Source organism: Xyrauchen texanus, chromosome 19 (genome assembly GCF_025860055.1).
Source record: "Xyrauchen texanus isolate HMW12.3.18 chromosome 19, RBS_HiC_50CHRs, whole genome shotgun sequence".
Classification (NCBI taxonomy): Eukaryota; Metazoa; Chordata; class Actinopteri; order Cypriniformes; family Catostomidae; genus Xyrauchen; species Xyrauchen texanus.
Window position 1 is genome coordinate 8,929,543 of NC_068294.1, and position 26,085 is coordinate 8,955,627.

At 37.4% G+C, this 26,085-nt stretch overlaps 1 protein-coding gene across 1 annotated transcript in view; it reads left to right on the forward strand.

The window, feature by feature from the left end:
- The window catches only part of elp1 (elongator acetyltransferase complex subunit 1), a 40,503-nt gene that overhangs the window by 13,340 nt on the left and 1,078 nt on the right, over nt 1-26,085 (forward strand). The window contains exons 8-35 of the mRNA XM_052150212.1: nt 1,201-1,291; nt 2,919-3,042; nt 3,149-3,242; nt 3,360-3,590; nt 3,794-3,964; nt 4,222-4,303; nt 6,685-6,840; nt 7,026-7,132; nt 7,294-7,397; nt 7,501-7,554; nt 7,748-7,853; nt 7,943-8,058; nt 10,919-10,992; nt 11,165-11,243; nt 11,379-11,458; nt 11,814-11,951; nt 12,124-12,209; nt 12,287-12,435; nt 14,042-14,165; nt 14,277-14,374; nt 18,564-18,765; nt 18,900-18,961; nt 21,196-21,258; nt 21,413-21,473; nt 21,566-21,679; nt 21,948-22,059; nt 22,188-22,315; nt 23,212-23,363. Of these exons, the coding sequence (XP_052006172.1) occupies nt 1,201-1,291; nt 2,919-3,042; nt 3,149-3,242; nt 3,360-3,590; nt 3,794-3,964; nt 4,222-4,303; nt 6,685-6,840; nt 7,026-7,132; nt 7,294-7,397; nt 7,501-7,554; nt 7,748-7,853; nt 7,943-8,058; nt 10,919-10,992; nt 11,165-11,243; nt 11,379-11,458; nt 11,814-11,951; nt 12,124-12,209; nt 12,287-12,435; nt 14,042-14,165; nt 14,277-14,374; nt 18,564-18,765; nt 18,900-18,961; nt 21,196-21,258; nt 21,413-21,473; nt 21,566-21,679; nt 21,948-22,059; nt 22,188-22,315; nt 23,212-23,363 (3,158 nt within the window). The remainder of the gene's footprint in view (nt 1-1,200; nt 1,292-2,918; nt 3,043-3,148; nt 3,243-3,359; nt 3,591-3,793; nt 3,965-4,221; nt 4,304-6,684; nt 6,841-7,025; nt 7,133-7,293; nt 7,398-7,500; nt 7,555-7,747; nt 7,854-7,942; nt 8,059-10,918; nt 10,993-11,164; nt 11,244-11,378; nt 11,459-11,813; nt 11,952-12,123; nt 12,210-12,286; nt 12,436-14,041; nt 14,166-14,276; nt 14,375-18,563; nt 18,766-18,899; nt 18,962-21,195; nt 21,259-21,412; nt 21,474-21,565; nt 21,680-21,947; nt 22,060-22,187; nt 22,316-23,211; nt 23,364-26,085) is intronic.

A 26,085-nucleotide genomic window follows, 5' to 3' on the forward strand; every position in this document is an offset into this window, starting at 1 on the left:
CAGAGATCATGTGTGGAGATGGGAGAAACTTGAAGAAGGACAGCCATCACTGCAACACTCCACCAATCTGGGCTTTATGGCTGAGTGGTATGACGGAAGCCTCTCATCTGTGCAAGACTCATAAAAAAGTACCTAAAGGACTCTCAGAGAGTGAGAAGCAAGATTCTCTGGTCTGATGAAACAAAGATTGAACTGTTTGGCCTCAATTCCAAGCATCATGTCTAGAGGAAACCAGGCACCGCTCATCACCTGCACAATATCATCCCAACGGTGAAGCATGGTGGTGGTGGTAGTGGTAGCATCATTCTATGTGGGTGTTTTTCAGAGGCAGGTACTGGGAGACTGGTCAGGACTGAAGGAAAGCTGAATGCAGCAAAGAGTGTGACCTAAGACTGGGTTGAAGGTACACCTTCCAACAGGACAATGACCCCAAGCACACAGCCAAGACAACACAATAGTGGCCTAAAACAACTCCTTGAATGCCCTTGAGTGGCCAAGCCAGAGCCCGGACTTGAACCCAATCCAACATCTCTGGAGTGACCTGAAAATGGCTGTCCACTGATGGTCCCCATCCAACCAAACAGCTTGAGAGGATCTGCAGAGAAGAATGGCAGAAAATCCAGGTGTGCAAAGCTTGTCACATCATACCCAAAAAGACTTGAGGCTGTAATTGCTTCCAAAGGTGCTTCAACTAAGTACTGAGTTAAGGGTCTGAATACTTATGTCAATGTGATATTTCAGTTTTTTCTTTTTAATGAATTTGCAAAGTTATCAAAAATCTGTTTTTTGCTTTGTCATTATGGGGTATGGAGAGTAGACTGATGTGGAAAAAAAAATACTTTAGCATAAGGCTGTAACAGCAAAATGTGAAAGAAATGTAAAGGGTCTGAATACTTTCTGAATGCACTGTATTTACATAAATTTGCTTATTTGCTTATGTAAATGATTGATTAAATTGAGAAATTAAGATGTAAATTATACCTATAAAACCCCAAAAGAAGTGCATTATTTTGTTGTTTTTACTTGAGTGAAGAAGAAATGTTATAATTTATAAAAAATGACACATGTACTGTTTCCTAGAAGGAACAGTGAAGTAAGCTGCCCTTCTTTAACAGATGTAATTGAAAATTGTGCACCCTATTGTCATTACATGAGAAGGTTTGTGATATTTTTGTATTAAAGCAGCATTTTGTTTTTCAGGTGCTCGAAAAGTTCGAATCTGGAACCGAGAATGTGTTCTGCAGGCCACAAGTGAGATTGTTAATGGACTGGAGCAGCCTCTCTGCTGGAAGTAAGATCTTTGGAATGTCTTGAAATCAATATACAGTAGTTTACATATGTGTTTTTAAATTATTTGTAATAAACTATTTATATTAATGTGTATCATAAAAAGGCCAAAATGTCCTCTGGTTCTGGTTGTGATTGTGGTATTATATTTAGTTTATAAACTATTATTTCTGCAGTCAGGGCTGGACTGGTAATCTGGCATCCCGGGCATTTTCCCGGTGGGCCGACACAATTTGTGGCCGATCAGGGGCCATCGGGAGAACCGAGCGGGCCGGTGGGTCGGCCGCAAAATGGGCCGAATGGGCTACGATATGCTAAAATGAGCCGCTGCATTATGCAGAACAGCGAACACGAAATTTACATGAAATAACAACGAACAATACTTTAACCGCATTTATTCATCTTGGTTGATGTTAATTTCAACATACAATAATGCAGTTTTAAGTTAAAGTTTAAGCACCCAAAACCCACGTAAACAAGCCTTGCTTATGTGCCACGTTTTCGCTTATAACTTCGCGTAAAATAAACGGAACATGAAATATCACATACTATTACTTAGATTAGGGGATATCCATTAAAATAAGCACACACACACACACACACACACAACATAATCGGATGCATTGCTCATTAGATAATCCACGCTAAGTACTACAGTATGTGCACACAGCACATAATGTACTATCTGGCTATAATGTACTATATGTACTATCAGATGACATCATCAGAAATGATGAAGTACATTGTCCAGTGTCACGGAACGCTAAACCAGTTGTATTAGGATTCAGATTGTTGCAATTTGGAAGTCATCAGATGGGCAGAGAGGACCGTTTACTCTAGTTACATATGACCACCAGGAGATTGCACCAAGTACATGACACAGACTCAATGATGACTCAAATTGCACAGAATGGAACTGAATGAGATCTCGTTACTCATGCTGGCATGCTTCAGAGATAGAGCATACCTTTAGTAATTGTTGTTTTTGCATGTGTAATTATGTTTTATTTGTTTGGAGAGGCTTTTGGACTGTAGGATAAATAACTTTTGATTGCTTTGTTGAATCAACACAATTTTACTCAGATACAGGTGAGTTGAGTTGAAAAAGCAGTTTTTCAGAGCTACCTAAACCTTTATAATTATACCAAACAATTGACCCTCTTTTTTTTTTTTTGTCAAGTTATAAGCCTTTAATTTTGGTCATGCTACGGAAACAGGAAATCTTTAAAAACAACTTTTAGAGCTTAAAGGGCTAGATTGTTCATTGTTAGTTCATGATACCTTATACATTTACTAAAGTTAATGAATGGAATCTTCTTTAAAGTGTTACCACTTCTGCTCATTCTTAATTTGAACAAACCCTTTATCCTAGTATTAAACTTCAGCTTGTAACTCGTCCCGCATCTTTTGTGCTACATCAAATCATGTGACTTGTTGAATAGAGGTGTGATAATACTTTTCTAAGGGATCAAACATAAGATTTTCACCAGAGGATCAAAATATCCCATAGACTACCTGTATATTGAAGGAGGGACCAGAACCATATATAGAAACCAGAATATAATAGCAATGGACTTTTAATACCACTCACATTTTGTTTAGAAAATTTAAAAATTAGGTTTTTTTTGTAGACCTTCTGGCAGCCTGATCGCCTCCACACAACGACACCCAAACAAACACAGTGTGGTGTTTATGGAGAAGAATGGACTTCTACATGGAGAGTTCACTCTTCCCTTTGGCAAAGAGCAGGTCAAGGTAGATTTTCACTCATCAGTACCTATGTGATATTAAAGATTTTGATTGATGGTGTACATGTATATTTTTGCTTGTAGATACGTGAGAGTGTTAATGTGTTTGTCAGGTAAAGGAACTTCTGTGGAACAGTGACTCTACTGTACTGGCTGTCTGGATGGAGGATTTGAATTCTGAAGAGAATGGCCATCCCAACACATACTGTAAGACAATATTGCAGAGTCAACTTTGCACATGAAACTGGAATAGTAGAAAGTATTTTAACATTGAAAAATTGCACACTTCTCCTTTGAATGAACTCTGACCTCTTTCTTTCCCAGTTCAGCTGTGGACGGTGGGGAACTATCACTGGTACCTAAAGCAGAGTTTACATTTTGGCAATGAGCCATTGAAGGCCCCAGCGTATGTGTGCTGGGATCCAGAGAAGCCCTTGCGTCTTCATCTCCTGACCCGTGGATGGGCCAGCTACACTTACGACTGGGGATGGAGCACCCAGCGCAGTCAGGGCAACGATTGCTATGACAATGCCAATGTGGCAGTGATCGATGGATGTAAGTGTGAAGACTGACCAGTTTTCTTTAGAATGATTAGTGATTGTTGTTATGTGGTGTGCTTCTTAATTACATTCAACTTTAGATCATTTGTTTCATGAATAAACTTTTAGTATAGTCTGGCACTTCAAGTGGCACATCTGACTATGTAATTTTTTATGATTTCAGTGTTCACAGCTAATTGTCCAACATCTGTTTTGCAGATAAAGTCCTAGTCACAACATTTCGTCAGTGTGTAATTCCTCCACCCATGTGTGCATTTGAACTTCAACTTCCTGTTCCTGTCAACCTGGTTACTTTCCTCTCTCAAGCCGAGAGAACCAATGAGCTCGCAGCTCTCACAGCCGACGGGCGTATTTATGTATACGGTCAAGGTTGGTTGAGGAGAATTTTTAAACTTCCTTTAAAGCTTAAAAAGGAGCCAAAATTATCATTAAGGTGCTAAAACAAGTGCTGAACTGTGCAAGTTCTCACGTGAAGATGCAAGCCACCCTTTGTTGCTGGACTATTTTTGCATGCTCAAAGTCTAAACCAAGAGTCAACACACTGTGTTTAGTTAGTTGTTTAAAGGCTTTTTATACATTGAATCAGGCATATATTAAAGTTTCTCACTTGTATTTCATATATGCAGGTGGTGTTGAAAATGGAGGAACTCCTGGGGCATCTGGCTTCAGAGTACTCTCATCACCGTTAGTTCTAAAGAAAACATTCAGGTACAAACACTTCCTTTCTGTTTAAAATTGCATTCTTATATGTGGCAGTCATTGATAACAATTGACTGACAAATTTCAGTCAGATGGTCTTCTTGAGCAATCAGAATTCAGATTAAATCATTTAGGCGGTTTCTACAACAGAGGTTTTCAAACTTTTTGTTGCCAAGTACTTCAAAATATGATGATCTCCCTTCCTGAAATATAAAGGAAGCTCTCTCTCTCTCTCTCTCTTAAATAATTAGCAAAATGCTAAATTAAAGATTTAAAAAAATGTTGTATTGTCATTGTGATGAAGCAAAAAAATAATAATACGATTATTAAATTTAATCTGGAAAATTGTTACTTTGTATTGACAACAATATATTTTTTTTTTTGCCCACTGTTAATAAATGTATAAATCTGAAGAAAAACCTTTTCAACTCAATTCATTAAAGTAATGCTTTTCACAATAAATATTTTTTGAAAGCAGTTTTGCAGAGAATAGTGCCTAACCAACCCCCAGTGAGCTAAATAAAGGTGACAGTGGGGAGGAAAAAGTCCCAAGAAAAATACAACACACAACTATTCTTGAGGATATGTACGCTGCAAGGAAGGAGAGCAATGTACTCTTCAAAATAAATAAGAAATATATATTTTTAATAAAACTTAAAGGTGCACTCAATAACTTTTGTCTTACACTGACACCTAGTGGTTTGGATGCAGAATCATTTAAAATTAATAGTTTCCTGTTTCAGATGCTGTTGTAGAAATGTAGTATTCATAGTCAGCCATGATTTCTTTAATCAATGAGTGTCAAATAACAGGATGGTTACTGAGACTAAGTGAGTAGTATTCAGCTGGTCATGTGATTCTAACATGGCAGCCCCCATGTGCAGACCCTCTTCATGTAGAATAAAACAGCTTTTATAAGGTTACTGATATGACTGGAGTCTTCATTTTAATGTGAGTGCTCATGATTTCCAACATATACTGCAAAATTACAATTCATGTCTTAAGGAGTTCAACTTCCTGATAAAAGTTAGTGCTGTCAATAGAGTAATCGCAATTAATCACATAATTTTCAACAATTCTTCAGAGAGCAGAATGAAACGCAATAATGTCAAAATCTGTAAATGTAAATTATTTTAGCTTTTTAATTTTGTATTTCATTTAGAAACATTGTTTACATTTTGTTTGTTTTTTCACTAATATTTTTCATGGACCCCGTAGCACCCCTTGCTGCCCCATGGTGGTCCCTGGACCCCAGTTTGAAAACGAGTAGATGTATGGAAATGAGCTGAATTTCAGCTGTTCTTTTTTGGTCGAAATTAACACTCCAGCCAATCTCGACAATACAATTACTGCTGAAAATGATTGTTGACAAACAATAACGAAAGTGAGATGAAAAAGACATGTCATGACGATAATCAAACGATTTTAACTTGACAAAATTATGATGAGGAAAAATATGAACAATGTTGTTGTTTAAATTGTTGTGTTTTTTTAAATCTAGAATTAATTGATTCAAATAATCCAACCATAGTATGTTGGGGATTTCAAAATGTGCGAGGTGCAGGAGCTGAACAACGGCAAATTGAATCAATGTTAATTATATCACTCAAACACATCCTATACTGCATATGTGAAATTAATCAGCTATATACACAACTTATATGTAATATTACAACTTACATCTGCACAGACAATGAAGCGAATTAACAAGTGAACTAAATTAGACACTTACCATAATGTTAATTATGTTAATTAATTAATCGCAGTTAATCGGATATATAAAAATTCACTAAATTGTGAATTAATAAATATAAAATGTACTATAAATATAATAATTCAGATAATTAAAATGCATTATATTATTGTGGCAGACGAGTAAAGCGTTAATAAGACAATACAAAGTGTCTTTAGAAGGCAATATATTGTTTATTTCTATATTATTGAACATAAACTATCATTGGCCTTCAGTCCACATCAATCCATTTTGCAATAGAATTCGTCAATCTGTCCAAGATAGATATATTATAAGGGCTTTTCCAAGTTTGTCAATTTACACATTTTCAAGCATCTGTCTTTGAGCTCCATCCAGCTGTGATTCAATGCAAGAACACATCCTCATCTTGTGCTGTCTGCTGTCCGTAAGTGTTGTTTGTACATCTGCGTGTTGCCTATACAGCTGGAGTTTTGCTTACTGCCCCCTGCTGAAAACAGGTGGTAATTCAAAATGGAATTGCTCCGATGGTAGTAAAATTCCTTATTAGGGTGCGAAGACATGATTAATTGCATTAATATTTGTTGTTTTTGTATATTTTATACATATATATTAATAGCACTGAACTAACCCAATAAATCGATGGCCCTAATTTGGACTCAAATAAACACTTGTGTAGGATCGCCATGGATCAGGAGGAACCTCTGACACTACGTTTGCTGCTGTGGCTGAGTGAGAACGTGTTTTTAGCAGTGAATCATGGAAAAAGCTTGAACCACTTGCTGAAAATCACCCCATCAGACAGCCATGATGCCAAGGATACGCTGGACATTGGGTACCGCCACTTCAAACAACTAACACCACCTATCTTGCCCACATTTGCATTCACTGTAGCTCAAGCAAAAACAGACTGATCTAATCGCCATAGATATGGAACTTTGTCTTGCTGACAAAGAGTAAACTGTTCAGTATATCAAGTGACAATTTCTTTTTCGTAAATGTGTAATGTTGATTCCTCAGGTCTGAGGTTCCAGTGGATGGTCATGTGATCAGCTTGTGTCACAGTCTCAGAAGTGGTACAGTGGCCCTGCAGCTTGAAGATGGACAGATAAGGAAACTTGTCATGGGTGAGTCAATCCAGTAATGGCAATTGACTTCTACATATATATCTTTGTGTGACGTGTCCTGTGTTTTATGGTTTTCATACCCTGAGATGTATACGAGGTCTGTTAATATTCTAAGCAGTATAATATCTTTATAATTGAAGTAATATGTAATTGAATTGCAGACTCATCAGAGCTCAGTGTAACAGAATGGAAGGATTCAACTGGCAATACCATCAACTTCCCCCGACCTTGTGTTCAGACAGCACTGTGTACCCTCAGTGGAGAAGTAAAGATATACAGTATATTCTCCACTTTAAATTGACCTGTTTCATATCATGCCTTGCCCTTCAACTAAAACAAGCACTTAATATGAAATTGTCTTTCACCAGGAGTATTTGATAGGCCTCACAGAGAGATCACACCTCTATATCGGTGACTCACTGGTACGTGTGAGGATTTCAGAAATGATGAATTAGTCCCATTTGACATGGTGTTTTTATTATGTTGCTTATGTTGTGTTTGTGACAACCTTGGCTGTTACTTCAACAGATAGCTAAAAATGCTAATTGAATATATGAATAAATGAAGCCTCAGGTGCCAATGTGCGAGCATGAGTTTTTTTCTGCTCTTCTTCAGGTGGCCTCCAACATCTCTTCGTTTGTAGTGTACGATGAGTTCCTCCTGCTCACCACTCACTCTCACATGTGCCACTGTCTCAACCTCCGCACACTCTCTGTTAAAGGTATGTGGTATTCAAAGGAATTAAACTTTTGAAAGTACTAGAATAAAGAAACATAAATGAGCAGGCATGTCACTGGCATCCCTAAACAGGTGTGCAGTCTGCTCTGAGCTCGGAAGCCAATCAGAATGATGAGACTGTGCGTAAGGTGGAACGTGGCTCTCGTATTGTTTCAGTGGTTCCTCAGGACACCAGACTCATCTTGCAGGTAAACAGACAGTGACTTGGCTCACATATGCATGTGATTGTGGGAGTACAAAATGGGGTCCAAGTGTCTGAGATTACTGATGAAATTGCTGCTATTTTGCATTTTTCTAGTTTGATAATTTTTTTTATCACAAATTATACTATCAGCATTGGAGTTGGACAAGAAGCAATAAATTAATCCACAGCTTGTGCAATAGTGTATGTTAGGGATACACCAATGTATTGGCTGCTGATATTTATCAGCTAATATTTGACCAAATTAAAACCATTGGCATATCTGTTATTAGCATGAAAACACCAATATGAATAAAATAAGGTTTTATTTAGAATTTATTAGTAAATCACTTTGTAACATTTCTGTGAATTAAAAAGCTCAATCCAGAAATTATAATAGCCACATTTCTAAGAACATGTAATATTTAGTGCCCAATCACTGAAAGAGGCCATATTGTTGTTCTAAGGATTATCATTATTATTTTTTTCAAGGTTTTCAGTACTTTTGGGGTACTTCACATGCTTGAAAACTTTGCACACAAATTTTGCACATACAGTCGTCGGCCATTAGGGCTGGGCAGAGTTGGTATGTACCAATCTACCAAAATTGGTAAATACCAAACACCTTTCATACTCGCAGTCATTAGCTCCATCCAACAGGAAGTAGGCCATTTTGGATTTTCTGAAAATCACAGGTTCTGAAATTTTAAATACTCCTAGTGGATTCGTGTGACTAACACCAAATTTGTGAAACATCATGCCAAGGCATTGTAGATGCTAAATTGCGAATGGATTTTTTAATATTTTGAATGGTGCCATGACAAAGCAATACGTTTTTGACAAAAAATTGGAAAATGGAAGTGCCTTATATCTTCTGTGTACATTGTGTGATTTTGATTACATTTCAGCTGTGTGTTTAGTAATTGGGGCTGATCACATTGATAAAGCTATTATGGGTCTCGGTCATAGCACCACCAATTGGCGACAGGAAGTATGGCACTTTTAACAGACTTTTTTAAATGGCTCTCATGTGTTTACATAAATTGCTTAAATATTGTAAAGGAATATTTGATATGTTAAATAGTGTTGCCATGGCAATGCATTAATTGTTAGTATTCCCTCCTATAATTGGGTGTTTTTGAGGCACTTGGCTTGCTTAAAATGTAATGAAATTTTGCACACACAGAGTTGTCGGCCATTGGGACTGGGCAAAATTTCACACACAGGCATGTGGGGGGGGCTCTGTGGTGCCCCCTTTAAAATGGTCATGTAACAGGGTCTCTGTAGCACCCCCATTTTCACCTAGAGTCACCAAACTTGGTACATATATTGTTCTCATCAAGCCGAACAATTTTCACAAGTATAGTTATTAGCTCCGCCCAACAGGAGGTCATCCCTTTTGGATTTTTTTTGAATATTTCTGAATATTTTATTTAAATACTCCCCCTAGGGGTTTCATGAGACTGACAACATTATGCCAAGACATTGAAAATGCTAAATCGTGAACAGATTTTTGATATATTGAATGGTGTTGCCAAGGTGAGGCATTAAATTAATGGTGAAAAATGGGAAACGGGAAGTGTCTCAAATCTTCTGTGCGCAATATGTGATTTAGATCAAAATTGAGATTTATGTATAGTCTTCGGAGCTAATCACATGGATGTGACTATTTTGGCTCACGGTCATAAGTGAGCAGGAAGTGTGGCTCTTACAACAGACTTTAAAATAGTCCTCTTGTATTTACCCAAATTGCTTCAAAATTGTTTAGAATAATGTCAAATGCCAAATGCTTGAATCTATCTTGCATTGTTTTCCGAAAGCCTCCGGGTGGAAATGGACACGTTGTGTTGTCATGGTACCAAAATGTCATTAGCCGGTCTTGATACCAATTTCGTTACCACAGCATAAATATGCTAATTTGACAATGTGCTATTGAACACTATTTCATCATCAAAATGGTGTCTAATCAATTAATTCTTAATCTTTTCGTCATGTCGTTGCATTTTTTTGCCAATCCTTTATTCAACAGCAGTCTTGCTTGTGATATATTGCTTAGTTATTATTATTATTTTTACAGTTAATATTAAAATGTACTATACAGTTCTGTTATATTTCTGTTACAATTTCTTAAATTTCAGTTCTCTAGCTTATATTTTGAAATATGCTTTTATTATGACATGTATTTATTGCCGTAAACTTCACTTTCCGGATAAACAGTTTGCGACACAGAGACTTAAGTCACGTCTGAAATCTCATCTCTTTACACTGACCTTTGAGTCTGACAAATGAAATGTAGGACAGTTTTGGAGTGTTTGTATTTTGTGTTTTAGATTACTGAAGTTTGTGTGTGGAAATTTTCTTTATGAAAATGATATACCCCTTCATGATATACCCCTTCATTTTTTAGATGGTATTTAAATAAAGTTGTGTTGAGATTAAAGTGCAAATGCTATGATTTAATTATATAAAAATATAGTTTACATGTGCTGCATGGTGCACCGTAGATTAGTGCTCTACTCATTCATCTGATACAACATGCTGTGAATGATTCTCAATATGTATGAGCTGTCGGATTTATAAATTATCCAGGATGATTGACAATGTTCCAATTAGTATCTTGTGTGCTTCAATGAAAGAAAGGTAATCAGGCCTGTCTAAAAAGGAATTAACATGGCCAATATCACAAATTTTCTTCCATTTTAATAGTGATCAAGAAATAGTGCAAAATGTTAAATATATCTTCTTTTTTTTTTTCTTTTTTTTCAGGTTTAAATGGGGACTTTTGGACCCCACTCTATGTGCATTTTTGTTGTTGATTTTAGCAGTGGTGTATGGTTAAATGTATGCTTTTGTTCTTGATTTTTAAGATGCCAAGAGGAAACCTGGAAACCATCCATCATCGTGCCCTCGTACTTTCTCAGCTTAGGAAATGGCTTGATGGGTATTTGCCATTTACAGACACTAAAATGCTACAGATAATACAGTGTATACAGGACTAGAAGACAAAAAGAAATGTTTTGACATGAAAAACTCATTTAAAATTAATATTATGTAAAAACTCAAATGAAACTCAAATGATTTTATTTGTCATTTAGTTGTCATGTTTGTTTCAGTCTCAGATTTAAAGATGCTTTCGAGTGCATGAGGAAGCTGAGGATCAACCTAAACCTTATATATGACCACAACCCCAGTGTGAGTGACCTCACTCTTATGCCATTTCCTCTTACAGTAACCTCTAAAGATAGTTCTGCACTACATCTTTTGCATCTTCTGCATGACTAACAACAGCACTGCCACCCACCCTCTCTCCCATAATCCCTTTCACAGGTGTTTCTCGAAAACATTGAGATGTTCCTAAAACAGATCGATTCCATCAACCACATCAGCCTGTTCCTCACTGAACTCAAGTAAGTCTGAATCATCAATTCATCTTGTGTGTATCAATGTATGTTAAAGCAATGAGGCACAAGAAGCCGTGGTTTATTGTAAATATAAACGTGTTTTGTTTTTTGAGTGAACAAAGCAAAAATATTAAGGACACATTTTTCATTAAAACATTGTTTTATTAAGTAAATTCATCATGTGTCTTCATTCCACTTGAAAATACAGTCCCTGACATAATAATGCTAATAGTTGGTTGCTATGGTTCTCATCAGGGCTGTTACTCTATTGTGTAATTAAGCACAGCTGTGTTGACCAATCAGCATCCAGAACAATCTGTTTTATAATTGTCAATACATTTTTATATTTTGTCACTCTTAGAGAGGAAGACACCACTAAAACAATGTACCCGTGTCCTTCAAGCTCTACCTCCAGTTCTACTTCAGGTAAATCAGGAAAGAAGGTGGACATCATCTGCAATGCTTTTATATCCACAATGGAGACCCTCGATGCACAGAAGTAAGTTCTCTGTCATAAATGTACATGCATTTCATGTTGAATATAATGCAGGAAGTGCAGTATGGTGCTGTAACCACAGGCTTCTCCCATTTATTTATTTACATTCCACACTCTATGTACACTAAGCCCTGTTCTTCCTCCACTGAGATGCTTTTACTGTATCTACACACAGATATTGTTTATGTATTCTGACGTCGCATGTGAGGAAAACACCACCAGAGTTGGAAATCGCTCTACAGAAGGTCCATGAATTACGAGGTGAGCTATAGTTACTGAAATCCATTAAACGCTTGTTTAAATATGTGTTTGTAACATCCATGTGATGTTGTGTTTAGTGAACCCCCCCAGTGCCACTAATGGTGTGAGCGCAGAAGAGGCCCTGAAGTACCTTCTATTCCTCGTCAATGTGAACGAGCTTTATGAGCACTCTCTCGGCACCTACGATTTTGATCTGGTGCTCATGGTGGCCGAGAAATCCCAGAAGGTCAGTCAAGAGATTTGAACGCTGATGTGTTTGTGTTGGGGAATAGCTAACTACATAAAATTAGCTACGCTTTACTAGATTTTTCAGTTGCTGTTTTGAAAATACTATAGCTTTCCCCCCCCCCAACAAGTAGCAGTATAGCCCGACAAAACGCTACATTGCTGTTCTTATGTTGCATTGTATTGCACACAGAGCCTTGCAACCAAGCAATTTGAGTCAATAATCAAACGCGCACTACTAGAACATCTCTCATTTTCTAATAGTGATGGGAAATCTGATTCATTTAATGTAATGCTCACCCAAAAATGTGAATTATCTCATCATTTACTCACCCTTATGCCATCTCAAACTCCTATGACTTTCTTCTTCTGGGAACACAAATGTATGTGTATGTATGATGTGTGTTTGTTCATAACTCCTTTTGATTCAGCTCGATTACAATTCCTCATGTTTGATGCATGCACAGAGCATATTGTGCCTCGTGTTGTTACATGCGCAGAGCACTAGAGACTGAAGATGTCTAACTTTTAGAAATGTCTAACATTTAAATTTTTCAGTTCTTTGCTGGTAAGCCAGTTTCCCTGCAGCACACCACAAGTCTTTTCTCTGAAACCCTCCTCCTCACCATCACCATCTGTCTAGATCTTCAAGAGCTTCAAGTGGATTGTACGCTCACCGATCACTTTATTAGGTACACCTGTACACCTACTTATTCATATGATTATCTAATCAGCCAATTGTGTGGCAACAGTGCAGTGCATAAAATCAATGCAGATATGGGTCAGTAGCTTTAGTTAAATGTTCACATCAACCATCAGAATGGTGCCAAAAAAATCCAGTGAGACGGAAATGCCTTGTTGATGAGAGAGGTCAATGGATAATGGCCAGAGAGGTTCGAGCTGACAGAAAGGCTAAAGGTAACTCAGATAACCACTTTGTACAATTGTAGTGAGCAGAATAGCATCTCAGAATGCACAACATGTTGAACCTTGAGGTGGATGGGTTAAAACAGCAGAAGACCACGTTGGGTTCCACTTCTGTCAGCCAAGAACAGAAACTGAGGCTGTAGTGGGCACATGCTTGCCAAAACTGGACAGTTTAAGAGTGGAAAAACATAGCCTGGTCTGATAAATCTCGTTTTTTGCTGAGCTACACAAATGGTAGGCCCACTGCAGCCTCAGCTTTCTGTTCTTGGCTGACAGAAGTGGAACCAAACGTGGTCTTTTGCTGTTGTAATCACATGAATAAGTAGGTGTACAGATGTACCTAATAAAGTGGTCGGTGAGTGTATGTGTCTAATTGTGCAGCAGCAACATGGCTTACATACTCAACTCAGCATTTCTGTGTATGTTCTTAATGGTAGCACATTTTCGTACATGCTCTGCAGTGCAAGCAGATCTTGTCCAAAACCAAACCTACCTACTTGTTATATCCATTATAAACCCTTTTAGCTATTCAAAGAGTTGTCATGACTGAACTAATTTAAATTATCTGTAGCTTGTTGCCTGGCAAGTTTCTTCCCCAACATTGCTCAGTATATTTCTACCATTTTATTTATAACACTTGTAAATGTATATGGATTATAGTTTTCCTCTCATACATGTAGGATCCTAAAGAGTACTTGCCCTTCCTGAACATGCTGAAAACCCTGGAGCCAAACTATCAGCGCTACACTATTGATAGACACCTGAAGAGATACAGAAAAGCCTTAAATCACCTCAGCAAGTGTGGTAAGAGCATCCCTCATGTAAATCCATCAGCAAATACTCTCACTTTGTTGTTATCAGTTTCCTTTCTCCATCTGTCTGTTTAATTCTCTTGTTCTGACTCATGTATTTCAGGTGAAGAGCACTTCACAGAGTTGTTAAACTTGGTAAAGGATCAGAGACTGTACAGTGATGCTCTTGAGCTGTTCCCTTCAGACAGTCAACAATACAAGGTAAGCTTTTCAAAGGGGCCATATTGTACACTTTTTTAACATACATTTTATTTTTCCTTCCACTAATACTGTTAGTCAAGATGTCTTGCGCTACAAACATTGTACATTTGTTTTACATGACCATTTTCCAATAAAGAGACTGTTTTTGCTCCTGTAGAGTATCTTTAAGTACTTTTTAACTGTACTTTTATATACAAAGTCCACACTGTCATTCACCAGAGCAGGCCAAGTAGCTGAATAATGAATACATTTTGAAATGTAATCGTGAGTGCGGCCATATGATTTTAACATCTTAACCATGACAATTTAAATACAATTTTCTGGGTGGACTGGGAAGTTAGCTTTGCGATGTGAATGCTAGAGTATGTCTTAATAGTACATCAAACTCTTTTATTTCAATAGAGCAAGGATGTTGAAGTTGAGCAGCAGCAGTTTTTGTTTTTTAAATGGAGGTCATTAAAATTGTCCCTCAGTTGTGGTGTCATTTACATCACAACCAATCTAATTTTGCAATTAATAAAGCTTTATCAAAAATGGTGGAAATGTTCATAATATGACAGAATTCTCCTGTGATGCATAAATATATTCACTACTGGACATTAATACACAATTTAAAGTTTTAAATGTTTTAAGAGTTTATTTATAGTTGAGGAAACGCCTAGATCCCCTTTAAAGAGTTTGATTGGGGGAGTGATGCCATGCGAGGTTCGGACGCGTGAATGACGAGCTCTGCACACTTTGTAAGATTTAAGACTATTATTGTCATAAACCAGTGAGATTCGATACACTCTGTTCCTTGACTGTTCTAGGAAGACAATATGTAAAAGAATTTAAAATCTTCGGGCTCTGGAGACATTAAAAGACACTTACGTGCTCAAGCTGATGCCCCTGACAAGGTTAGCAATGAGGGAATTTCGGTGAGAACTGTTGAACTTGTTGGCAATGCTGACGAAGGTCGTTGCTGACTTGGAGGATCTTGAAAAACTCTTACATCAACAGAAGGTTGCTTTTGCACTGATGTTCACGGCCAAATTGAGAATAGATGCTATGGATGGCTGCAAAATATTTACATGCCCACATTAAGCATTGTCCTTCATAAAGTCAATCGAGTGAGTACGTTATTTTGTGGTACTCGCGTTGCAGCCAAGTGGGCCTGACTTCACTTGACTGTTCGAGGTACTGAGTGCCTTTTAATGTTTCTTTTTGTGCTGGATCTGCCTAGCGGCTGTAGTTTGTTTTGTGGAATAACGCTCCTTCAGGACAGTGTTGTGGATGAATCTGCATGTTCTTTGTACTTATGCCTACTATTGGCTGGAGTTTGTTTAATAGATTATATTTTGTTGTGTAATTCTGTCTCACAAAATGTGTATAGAAACACTGGACTTGAGCATTCCAGTGGCAAAGTTGTCGCGGGAGCTCTTGTAGGCATACGTGGATTGTTTGAGTTTAGAGGGATGGGCGCTGTCGTGCGCAGGGTTAATGCGCACATTTTTCTTTTTCTGTTTGTTTGGTTCAGGGGTAAGTTTGGGGTTTGACTGTGGCTCTACTGTTGGAATGTGGTCTATAATTACATTTTTGACACACAATCTAATTTTTCTAATATGTCAAAATGTCAAATGTTATTATGAGTGGATTGTCTCTCTCCACGTGGAATGTGAATGGGTTGGGGCACCCCATAAAAAAAAAAAAAAAAGGGAAGGTTATTTTTCTTCTTAAGAGTAAGAAATATTATATAGTGTTTCTTCAAGAAATGCATCTTTCCCCACATGAAGTTGAAAAAGTTTGGGAAGATATGGGGTGGACAGGTTTTCTTTAGTGCTGGCTCAAGTAAGAGCAGGAGAGTCATTACACTGATAAGTAAACTTCTACAATTCAAATATCCCAAACAGAATAAAGATAAATTAGGAAGAGTCATTATTGTTTTAGCAGAAATTCAGGGGCAAAGACTTATTTTGGTTAATATTTATGCACCTAACGTTGATGATCAGGCTTTTTTATAGATCATGAATGGATGTTGCAAGCTGCAGGCACCCCTCTTGATATAATATTGGGAGGAGTTTAATCTTTTGATGGACTCAGTCTTTGGTCATAGTGAAGCAAAAGTGAGTAAGCCCCCTAGAGCAACATTGACGCTTCACAGGATGTGTACAAATATATGTCTTACAGATATTTGGAGACTTTTGAACCCATCTGGTAGGGACGATAATTTTTTTCATCAGCCCATAAGATTTATATATATCTCTAAGTCCCTCATTTCATCTGTTGTGGATTGCTCAATTGGAAACAATTTAGTCTCCGATCACGCCCTGGTGAGTTTAGAGGTGTTGCCACATACGGAGAAAAAAAAAACATATAGTTGGCGCTTTAATGTATCCCTTTTGCAATATCCTGAATGCCAACAAATGTTCAAGGCTGAAATTAATGTTTATATGGAGACCAACTGTTCCTCAGTATCCTCTGTGGTTGTGGCTTGGGAGGCACTTAAGGTGGTTCTTAGGGGTCAGATCATACAGTATGCCTCATTCATCAAAAAATCCAAAGCACGAGAACTCATTGTGTGGGAAGGGAATAGTAAAAGAGCCGAGGCAGAGATGAAGTGCCGAATGTTTGAAATGCAGATATAATACTATTTTGTCTCGGAAGGTGGAGTTTTGGCTATTCAGGGCAAGACAGTCATACTTTGTGTCGGGGGACAAAGCAGGGAAGCTTTTAGCTAGATACATAAAGTCTTTTTCTACTATTCCTTCAGTGAAATCTGCTAGTGGTGAAATATTTACCTCACCCATTAATATTAATAATGCTTTTAAAGAATTCTATCTTGATCTCTGTAGTTCCACATCTTCATCTACTGATTAAGATATTATAATCTTTGTGGAATCATTAGAACTCCCTAAACTGACAACTGAGCAAAAACATTCTCTTGATTCTGAGATAAATTTGAGGAGCTTGCCGAGGTAATTAAGGCCTTGCCTACAGTCAATACTCCAGGGCCAGGTGGCTTTGCCTCTGAATTTTTTAGATCTTATGCTACAGAACTAGCTCCACTTTTGCTAGAAGTTTATACGGAATCATTAAAGAATGAAAAGCTTCCGCCAACCATGACACAAGCACAGATCAGTCTGATTCTTAACTCTTTCCCCGCCAGCGTTTTTAAAAAAAGTTGCCAGCCACCGCCAGGGTTTTTGACGATTTTCGCTAAACTTTAATGGCCTGCAGAATATTTTCTTCCATGAATATATGAAGATGCTATATATCAAAATAAAGATCTGAGCCTCTGCTTTTAGGCAAAAAAAAAACGATTTTATTTTATCTTCATTTGTTCTTTTTTTATTGCCACTTGAACAGAGGTAGGTTTTGTCAAAAACAACATTTCGGACAAAAAGCTGAGAAAAAGGCATTTTTATCAAACAAGTGCTTTAGTATTAGTATGGTGTTCCACTTCACGTTTTAGACGATCGCAGTCTGTTTCTTTGATCAAAGAGTTGCGTACTCTTTCAAAACATGCGCGTAGGTCTTCCTTACCGTATACCACCTAAAACACGGATACCAGGAAAATTCCGTGTTTGGCGGGGAAGCGTTTTTTCATAAAACCCGGAAAATTCCGTGTTTGGCGGGGAAAGAGTTAAAAAAATTTCACAATTTGAGCCTGATGAATCTTGGCATTGTCATCATGGAAATTACACGTGCCACCAGAGGAAGGAAAAAATCCTGGTCATTCAGTACATTTCAGCTGAATTCATTTTATTGCTGCATAACAATGCTGAGCCTAGACCTGTCCAATTGAAGCAACCCCAGATATTAACACTACCTCCAGAGGCTTGTACAGTGGGCACTATGCATGATGGGTGCATTGCGTCGCGTGCTTCCCTTCTTACCCTGATGTGCCCACTGCTTGGAATAGGGTAAATCTAGACTCATCAGACCACATGACACTTTTACATTGCTCCACAGTACAATCTTTATGCTCCCTAACAAATTGAAGTTGTTTTTTTCTGATTAGCCTCACTAACAAGTGTCTGTCTTGTGGCCACACAGCTGTTTAGTCCCTGTAAGTTCTTGTCACATTGTGTGTGGAAACTTTTTATTTTTTTGGCCAGGCAGTGTATAAAACTAGGAATAACACTAGAAGCACCCAGCAAGAACATACTGTTGTTTTGATATTGACCTCTGACCCTTGTGATCTCATCAGACCCTCAGTGTGGCCTATGGGGAGCATCTAGTTGAGCAGCAGCAGGCAGAGCAGGCGGGGCTGTTGCTATGGAGGTGTGGAGAAACCACTCGTGCCCTCCAAGCCTTCATCAGCTGTACAAGCTGGAGACACGCCCTCGGAGTGGCAACAAACATCCCCTTGCCACCTGAACAGCTGGCACTGCTCGCCAGAGACCTGGCAGGTAAAGAGTGTATTTGTGCAATCAAAGATCCACATTTTGAAAAATCTAATTAAATGTTTTGTCATTTACTTACATTACAAGTATCTGTAAAATATTAAAGCTTGTATAAATCTACGTGCATGTCTAATGTTTAGAGAAACTTCTAGAGGCCAGAAGGCACACAGAAGCCGCCCTGTGTTTGGAGCTGTATGCTAAGGTACAAGAAGACTTCTATTATTAATTTCATAATTAGGGGTCCAAGCACCGAAGGTGCTGAAACCCTTTTGTATTTGTACCCTTTTCTTCTACCCTAAAACAGTTTGGGCATCAGAGACTCACAAAACTGGCAGGGTGGTCGCAAATTCAAACTACTGCTCAAGCACACACACACCCCATTTGATGCTAGGTGGTGCTATAAGAAGCTATTTTACTTTTCTGCTTATATCGCTGCAACCTTAAGGGCTAGAATCCAAATAAGTATTTCCACAGATTCCTTGAGACAAGCCATCATTTTTCACTTCCCATTTTAAGTCAATCGGAAGAGATGAGCTATTGCACTTTTGGGTGTGGCATATTATAACTAATTGGACTGTATTTTGTGACTGCACTATTCAAACTTAACCGTCCTATGGTATTGAAAAATTGCACCTCCCTTTTTGCAGTCATTTTTGACTCGAAGGGTCAGATGTGTAACCCTTTTTTATATGATTATATTGATACCATTTCTTCTTCCTTGAAGAACAATCAAATTATGCTTTTCTTTTAGGATTTTATGCTATTTTTTATCTTATTTATAAATACATTTCTGAATTTTACCATTAAATTGCATTTACAAATAAGCAAATGTTTATAAAATTTTTTTTTTAAAATAAGAACCTACTATTCCGTAAGTTGAAACATGATGAAAATATGAGAATGTGACATAAATTGGAGGTAGATTGCTGCTATCTGGTGATCAAAATATAAATAAAATGATTTGAAAACCATGTCATGCCAGTAATAGCCAGTAAATGGCTGTAGCCACCTACTGTGTAGTCTGATGGCTTGTATTTTATCACAAGATATGCATTTGGAGATATATATATATACAAGCATAATGACATTAACTGCAAAAACTGACACTTCAAATCCATTTTAAAATGCTAAACTTTGTAAAAAGATAGTTTGATAATGTCTATATATATAGACATTATCAAACTATCTTTTTACAAAGTTTAGCATTTTAAAATTGATTTGAAGTGTCAGTTTTTGCAGTTAATGTCATTATGCTTGTATCAAACCTGACCATGATGTTACAAAGAGAAGACAAAAGCGTTTTTCTACCAATAAATTATTTAAAACATAAAAATGTAGTTACAAATTAAATGCATAATAATATCAAGAAACAGAAATGAACTGCAAATTATTATTTTTTTAAGTATATAAACATTTTGCAATTTAAAACTTTCTATAGTAAAAATTTATTTTTGCAAATGTGTGTGTGTTCTGCATTGTGTTACCTTTGCACTTTCATTTCTGTGTGTGTGTGTGTGTGTGTGTTTAGCATTCTGACTGATATTTTTTCGTTTTTTGACAAATGTAAAAAAAAAATGTGTGCGTATGTATGTATGTGTGTGTGTGTATATGTGTATGTATATATATATATATATAAAATGTATGTATATGTGTTATGGTCTCACCAGTTAATTTGTGTGTGTTGTATGTGTGTTTGTGTGGGTGTTTTGCACTGAGGATGTTTCAGAATCTCACCCTGTAATATCTGTCTGCTTTTTTTATGGCTAATTTATTTATTGTATTTTACAGATAGAGAAATGCTTTGTTTTTTGTTCTTTCCCATTCATATTTAATGGTCAGTCAGTTTTGATAGCGAATACCAAAGTGTTTTTTTTTTTTTTTTTTTACAACTACCTAGTCTTATCAAATCAAGCCCAATTGTTTTATGTATGTTCAGATGACAAATGGAGAAAATGTCACCCAGGTCTTGTACTGCTCAAATAAAGAAATACATTTTCCTAATTTAATATAAATGGTTTCAAGTCAAAAATGACAAAAATAAATGCAATTAATACACATGGATAACAGCCCATTCTGAGGTCACATGCTAAATGTAATCGGTTTCTGATGATTTGGGTGCTATATCTTAAAGTCCTAATTGTGCAACTGTGATCAAAGCAGTTGAAATTTTACTCCAAAACAGCTGTGTCCACAGAATACACAAGATCTATTCTAGCCAATTTGATTAGTTTTGTCATCTTCTCTCAAAATGTGCTCGGACCCAGATAATTGCTGCTTGCAGCTATATTCATAATTCTATTTTTATCCATTGCTTCAAACAAGACTCCTCAAGACTGTGCTGTCTACTTTTGACAGTGACCTAATATTGCTTCTGTAAATGTGTTGCTGTGATATTTTTTCCCTGATCTAATGGTCATGATGGCTGTATGTTGTCAGGATTGTGAGGAAGCGATATCTGCTCTGATAGAGGGAGCTGCATGGGAAGAAGCCCTGAGATTGGTGAGATTATTCATTATTGTGTCACTCCACTGTCTTTTCATATAATAAAATCATTTCAATTCGGATCAATATTTCAGGTCCATTTATTTTGTAAGTAGCTTCATAGCGGTTTAAAATGAATGATAATCTGTAACTTGTTCATCTTTTATTTCAGATTTATTTTTATAACAGACAGGATATCATTGAGACAAATCTTAAACCTGCTCTTTTAGAAGGTAAACCCTTATATATATGTTTTTATTTCTCTTGTCATCATCCAGTTTTTTGTGCTTTTTCTTAAGTACATATTTTAACTGGTTGTTTTTAGTTCAAAGCAATCAGATGTCTTTTCTGGAGTCCCAGAAGGCTTTGTTCATCCGTCACAAGAACCGTCTTGCTGTGGTGCGAGAACTCAAAGTCAAGGCCAGACTTGAGTTATTTGGTAAACAGGAAGTTTGAATTATATTCATTGATTTGCTTTGCATTTATGAAGAGACTGGATGAACATGCTTGATTTTTACAAAATATTGTTTCAGATATGATAATTACATTAATTTTTAATGAAACGTACAGAGAGTCCATGTCAGGTTGAGCACATACTGTCATTAAAGCATGTGAACTTATGAACCTAAAACAGAAGTTATCATGTATATATTTTTTTATTATTATTTCCTATCGCATCGCTGACAGTCTCTTACTGTCTGTTTCAGATGAGGATGGTCCTGACTGCGCAGACGCTGAGCTCTACTCTGAGGCCAGCAGTGTTCTGACCGGCAGCCATCTTGGCTCAAAATACTCTCACAGTAACTCGCGCATTTCATCGTGAGTCACATCAGTGCAGAGATACCAGTTCACTTCAATATTGTATTATTTCATGACCTGAAACCAGCACAAGGCTAACTGAGTCTCAAAGAATCAAGATCTTGATTGATTGTAAATGTTTTCGACAGGAGGTCATCTAAGAATCGTAGGAAAGCAGAGGGCAAGAAGCACAGTCTGAAGGAGGGGAGCCCGTTTGAAGACATCGCCCTCCTGAATGCACTTACTCAGATCATCACCATTGCTGATAAGATGAGAGGTCAGCTGAGGACACAAGCACACACACACACACACACACACACACTCTGAATTATACATGACTAAGTACTCTAGTTTAGCATTCACACTGAAATTCATAAATAGTATTGTATAAGTGAATTCAGATATCAAAACAATGTAAAGTAGAAAGGATGAATAACTGTTTCACTTTTGGAAGTTTCAGGAAAAAGTGTAAATTGTTTAAATTATTAAAGGAAACCCCACTTTTATTTTCTTTCAATATTATCTTAAATCATACTGAGAAAAAAAATATTAATGTTGGCCAATACCGATATGTTGGTCACCAGTATTGGGTAAAAGTAATCCACTACAAATTACTCACAAATTGTAATACAATTACATAACTTCATTGAAAAAGTAATCATATTACTAATTACTTTTAAGTTACTTTCAAAAACACTCAGCAAATTCAAAATAACGTTTTTATTTTGTCCTTGTTCATTGTTGCACAACATCTTTCTCCTCTATAATTACTTATCAGTGACTCTTCAGCTGTCACAGAAACACAAACAGATATGCACATGAACATAATTCATGTATTAAACATAACTGATATTATTCTAGTAATGTACTTAAAAGTAATTAAATTAATTGGCTGTTTACATGAATTTTAAATGTAATGCATTACACTACTTTATACTTAAAACAAGCAATTAAATTACAGTATTTACTTTGCAATCGGATTTCAGCCAACACTGGCGATCACCTATATATTGTACATCTCATGCTAAAATCTCGCTATGTGACATTATAGTTTGACCTCCATGTTACTTTAAAGATTGACAGCAGTGTTATTGATATTTCAGTTTTGGTTAATCATCTGTATAACTATAAAGTGTGATTAATGGTGATGATTATTCTCATGTGACCCTGCAGAGGAGGTTCATAGTCTGCTGAAGGCTCTGGTGCTCTTCCAGTTTGATGGTCAGGCCAGTAGCCTGCAGAGAAACTACAGTGATCTTCTACAGCTCATGGAGACAGGCATCCCAGATATCTGGAGTGACAACATGCAGCAGGGACAAACTCCAGTAAGTCACATTAACACACACACATGCCAAGAGAGTCATGACTGGCTCACATTAGGCTGAGAAATCAAACTTTTCAACTCATTTGTTGCATGTTTTACATAGTTTACATGTTTTAGTACATTAACATGAAATACACGTATGACATATTACATATGCTATACTTTTGTAGCATTTAATTTCTTTAATGTTAGTCAAGGATTCATTTGGTAAGTTACATCCACTACAAATTACTAATTACTTCTCTAAAAATGTTATTTACTGTTCACTTAATACTAATTACTTTAAAATTACTTTCTAAAATAATGTCAGTGGACCAGCGAGTCCATGGTCCCAGAGGTACCTCAAAGCACCCCTGATCATGATGTTCGAGACACGATAAGGTTTTCAACAGGTATATAAATTATTTGAAATGAGTGAATAACGACCAAAATTCTCACACAAGGTAACTGCATTGCTTCAGAAGACTTGTAATATATTGCATGAGTCATATTGATTACATTTCCTTTTTTTGGTCCTTTTTGGAGCTTGACAGACTGGAGTCACTATTCACTTGCAATACAGGGCTCCAGACTGCGGCTAAAATAATAAAAAATAATTCATTAATATCTAGTTGCCATTGGCGACAGTCTGGTTGTGTGTGAAGAAATGACTCTTTAGAACCGGGTCGTTTTCATAAATCACCTGAAAAGAACAGAGTTTGAACTCCAGAAGCTCAGGTTAACAGTTTGAATCCAATTCACTTTCTCAGCGAATCAGCCGTCATGTGAGCTCACAACTGGGACCGCAGACATTTCAAAATAGAAGTCCCATGTTTATTTCAGGTTTATTTATAATTAAAAGTCCACTACCAACTGAACAAGTTTCTCAGACATGTGATGAACAGAAATGGAATAATGTGACCCTGATGAAAGGTGAGGTCAAAATCAAAAGTAACAGTCAGTATCTGGTGTATTAAGTACTGCAGTGCATCTCCTCCTCATGGACTGACCAGATGTGCCAGTTCTTGCTGTGAGATGTTACCCCACTCTTTCTCCAAGGCACTTGCAAGTTCCCGGACATTTCTGGGGGGAATGGCCCTAGCCCTCACTCTCCGATCCAACAGGTCCCAGACGTGCTCAACGGGATTGAGATCCGGACTCTTCGCTGGCCATGTCAGAACACTGACATTCCTGTGTTGCAGGAAATCACACACAGAACGAGCAGTATAGCTGGTGGCATTGTAATGCTGGAGGGTCATGTCAGGGCAAGCCTGCAGGGAAGGGTACCACATGAGGGAGGAGGATATCCTCACTGTAACGCACAGCGTTGTGATTGCCTGCAATGACAACAAGCTCAGTCTGATGATGCTGTGACACACCGCCCCAGACCATGACGGACCCTCCTCTTCCAAATCAATCACTCATTCCTTCGACAATAAACTTGAGTCCAACCATCACACCTGGTGAGACAAAACTGCGACTCGTCAGTGAAGAGCACTTTTTGCCAGTCCTGTCTGATCCAGTGAAAGTGGTTTGAGCCCATAGGCGACGTTGTTGCCGGTGATTTCTGGTAAGGACCTGCCTTACAACAGGCCTACAAGCCCTCAGTCCAGCCTCTTGCTGACAGTCTGAGCACTGATGGAGGGATTGTGTGTTCCTGGTGTAACTCGGGCAGTTGTTACTGCCATCCTGTACCTGTCCCGCAGGTGTGATATTCTGATGTACCGATCCTGTGCAGGTGTTACATGTGGTCTGCCACTGCGAGTACGATCAGCTGTCTTTCCTGTCTCCCTGTAGTGCTGTCTTAGGTGTCTCACAGTATGGACATTGCAATTTATTGCCCTGGCCACATCTGCAGTCCTCTTGCCTCCATGCAGCATGCCTAAGGCACATTCACGCAGATGAGCAGGACCCTGGGCATCTTTCTTTTGGTGTTTTTCAGAGTCAGTAGAATGGTTTCTTTAGTGTCCTAAGTTTTTATAACTGTGAACTTAATTGCCTAACGACTGTTCCACAGGTGCATGTAAAGTAATGGTTTATGGTTCATTTAAACAAGCATGGAAAACCTTTAAACCTTTTAAATAAAGTATTTTGGATTTTTACAAAATAATTTTAAAATACAGTGTCCTGAAAAAGGGATTTCTTTTTTTCCTGAGTTTATATATGAGATCCAGCTTTTGATACTTTATGAAAGGGGTGTGAACATCGATGAGACAAAAGGTAAATGCAAACTTGGAATCTTCACAACTATATATACCGTTTATTAAACGCTAGATTAATGGGTTATCAGCGGTCTTCCTTTTCTTCTGCTTTCTATATAAATCAAGTAGCTATATGATTTGGTTACTAAAAACAGCCAATTGGCTACTTTGTTTCAGTTAAGGAGCCAATGGCTCCTAAGTAATTTATTCTTAGTATGGAGGCCTGCACTGCCACACACTGCCTGGCCAAAAAAAGTTGCTGTTTGGCTTTAAATACTGTAAGCAGATACTTAAGAGCCTATGATTGGATTGTTATTGCAGTTATTAATGTTTCAGCTGGCAACAATTTTTTTTTAACCCTAACTGATGCAGTGTGTAGCTTCTCATTTTGTAAACAACCTTGTCTGAAGATTTATCCCGTGGTCATGGAAAATATGTTACTGTGTTTCAGAAGTGGCACATTATTGTCCTGCATCAAGCAAAGGAAACAACTAAGGATATTGCTGAAATCACTGGAATTGGGTTAAAAACTGTCCAACCCAT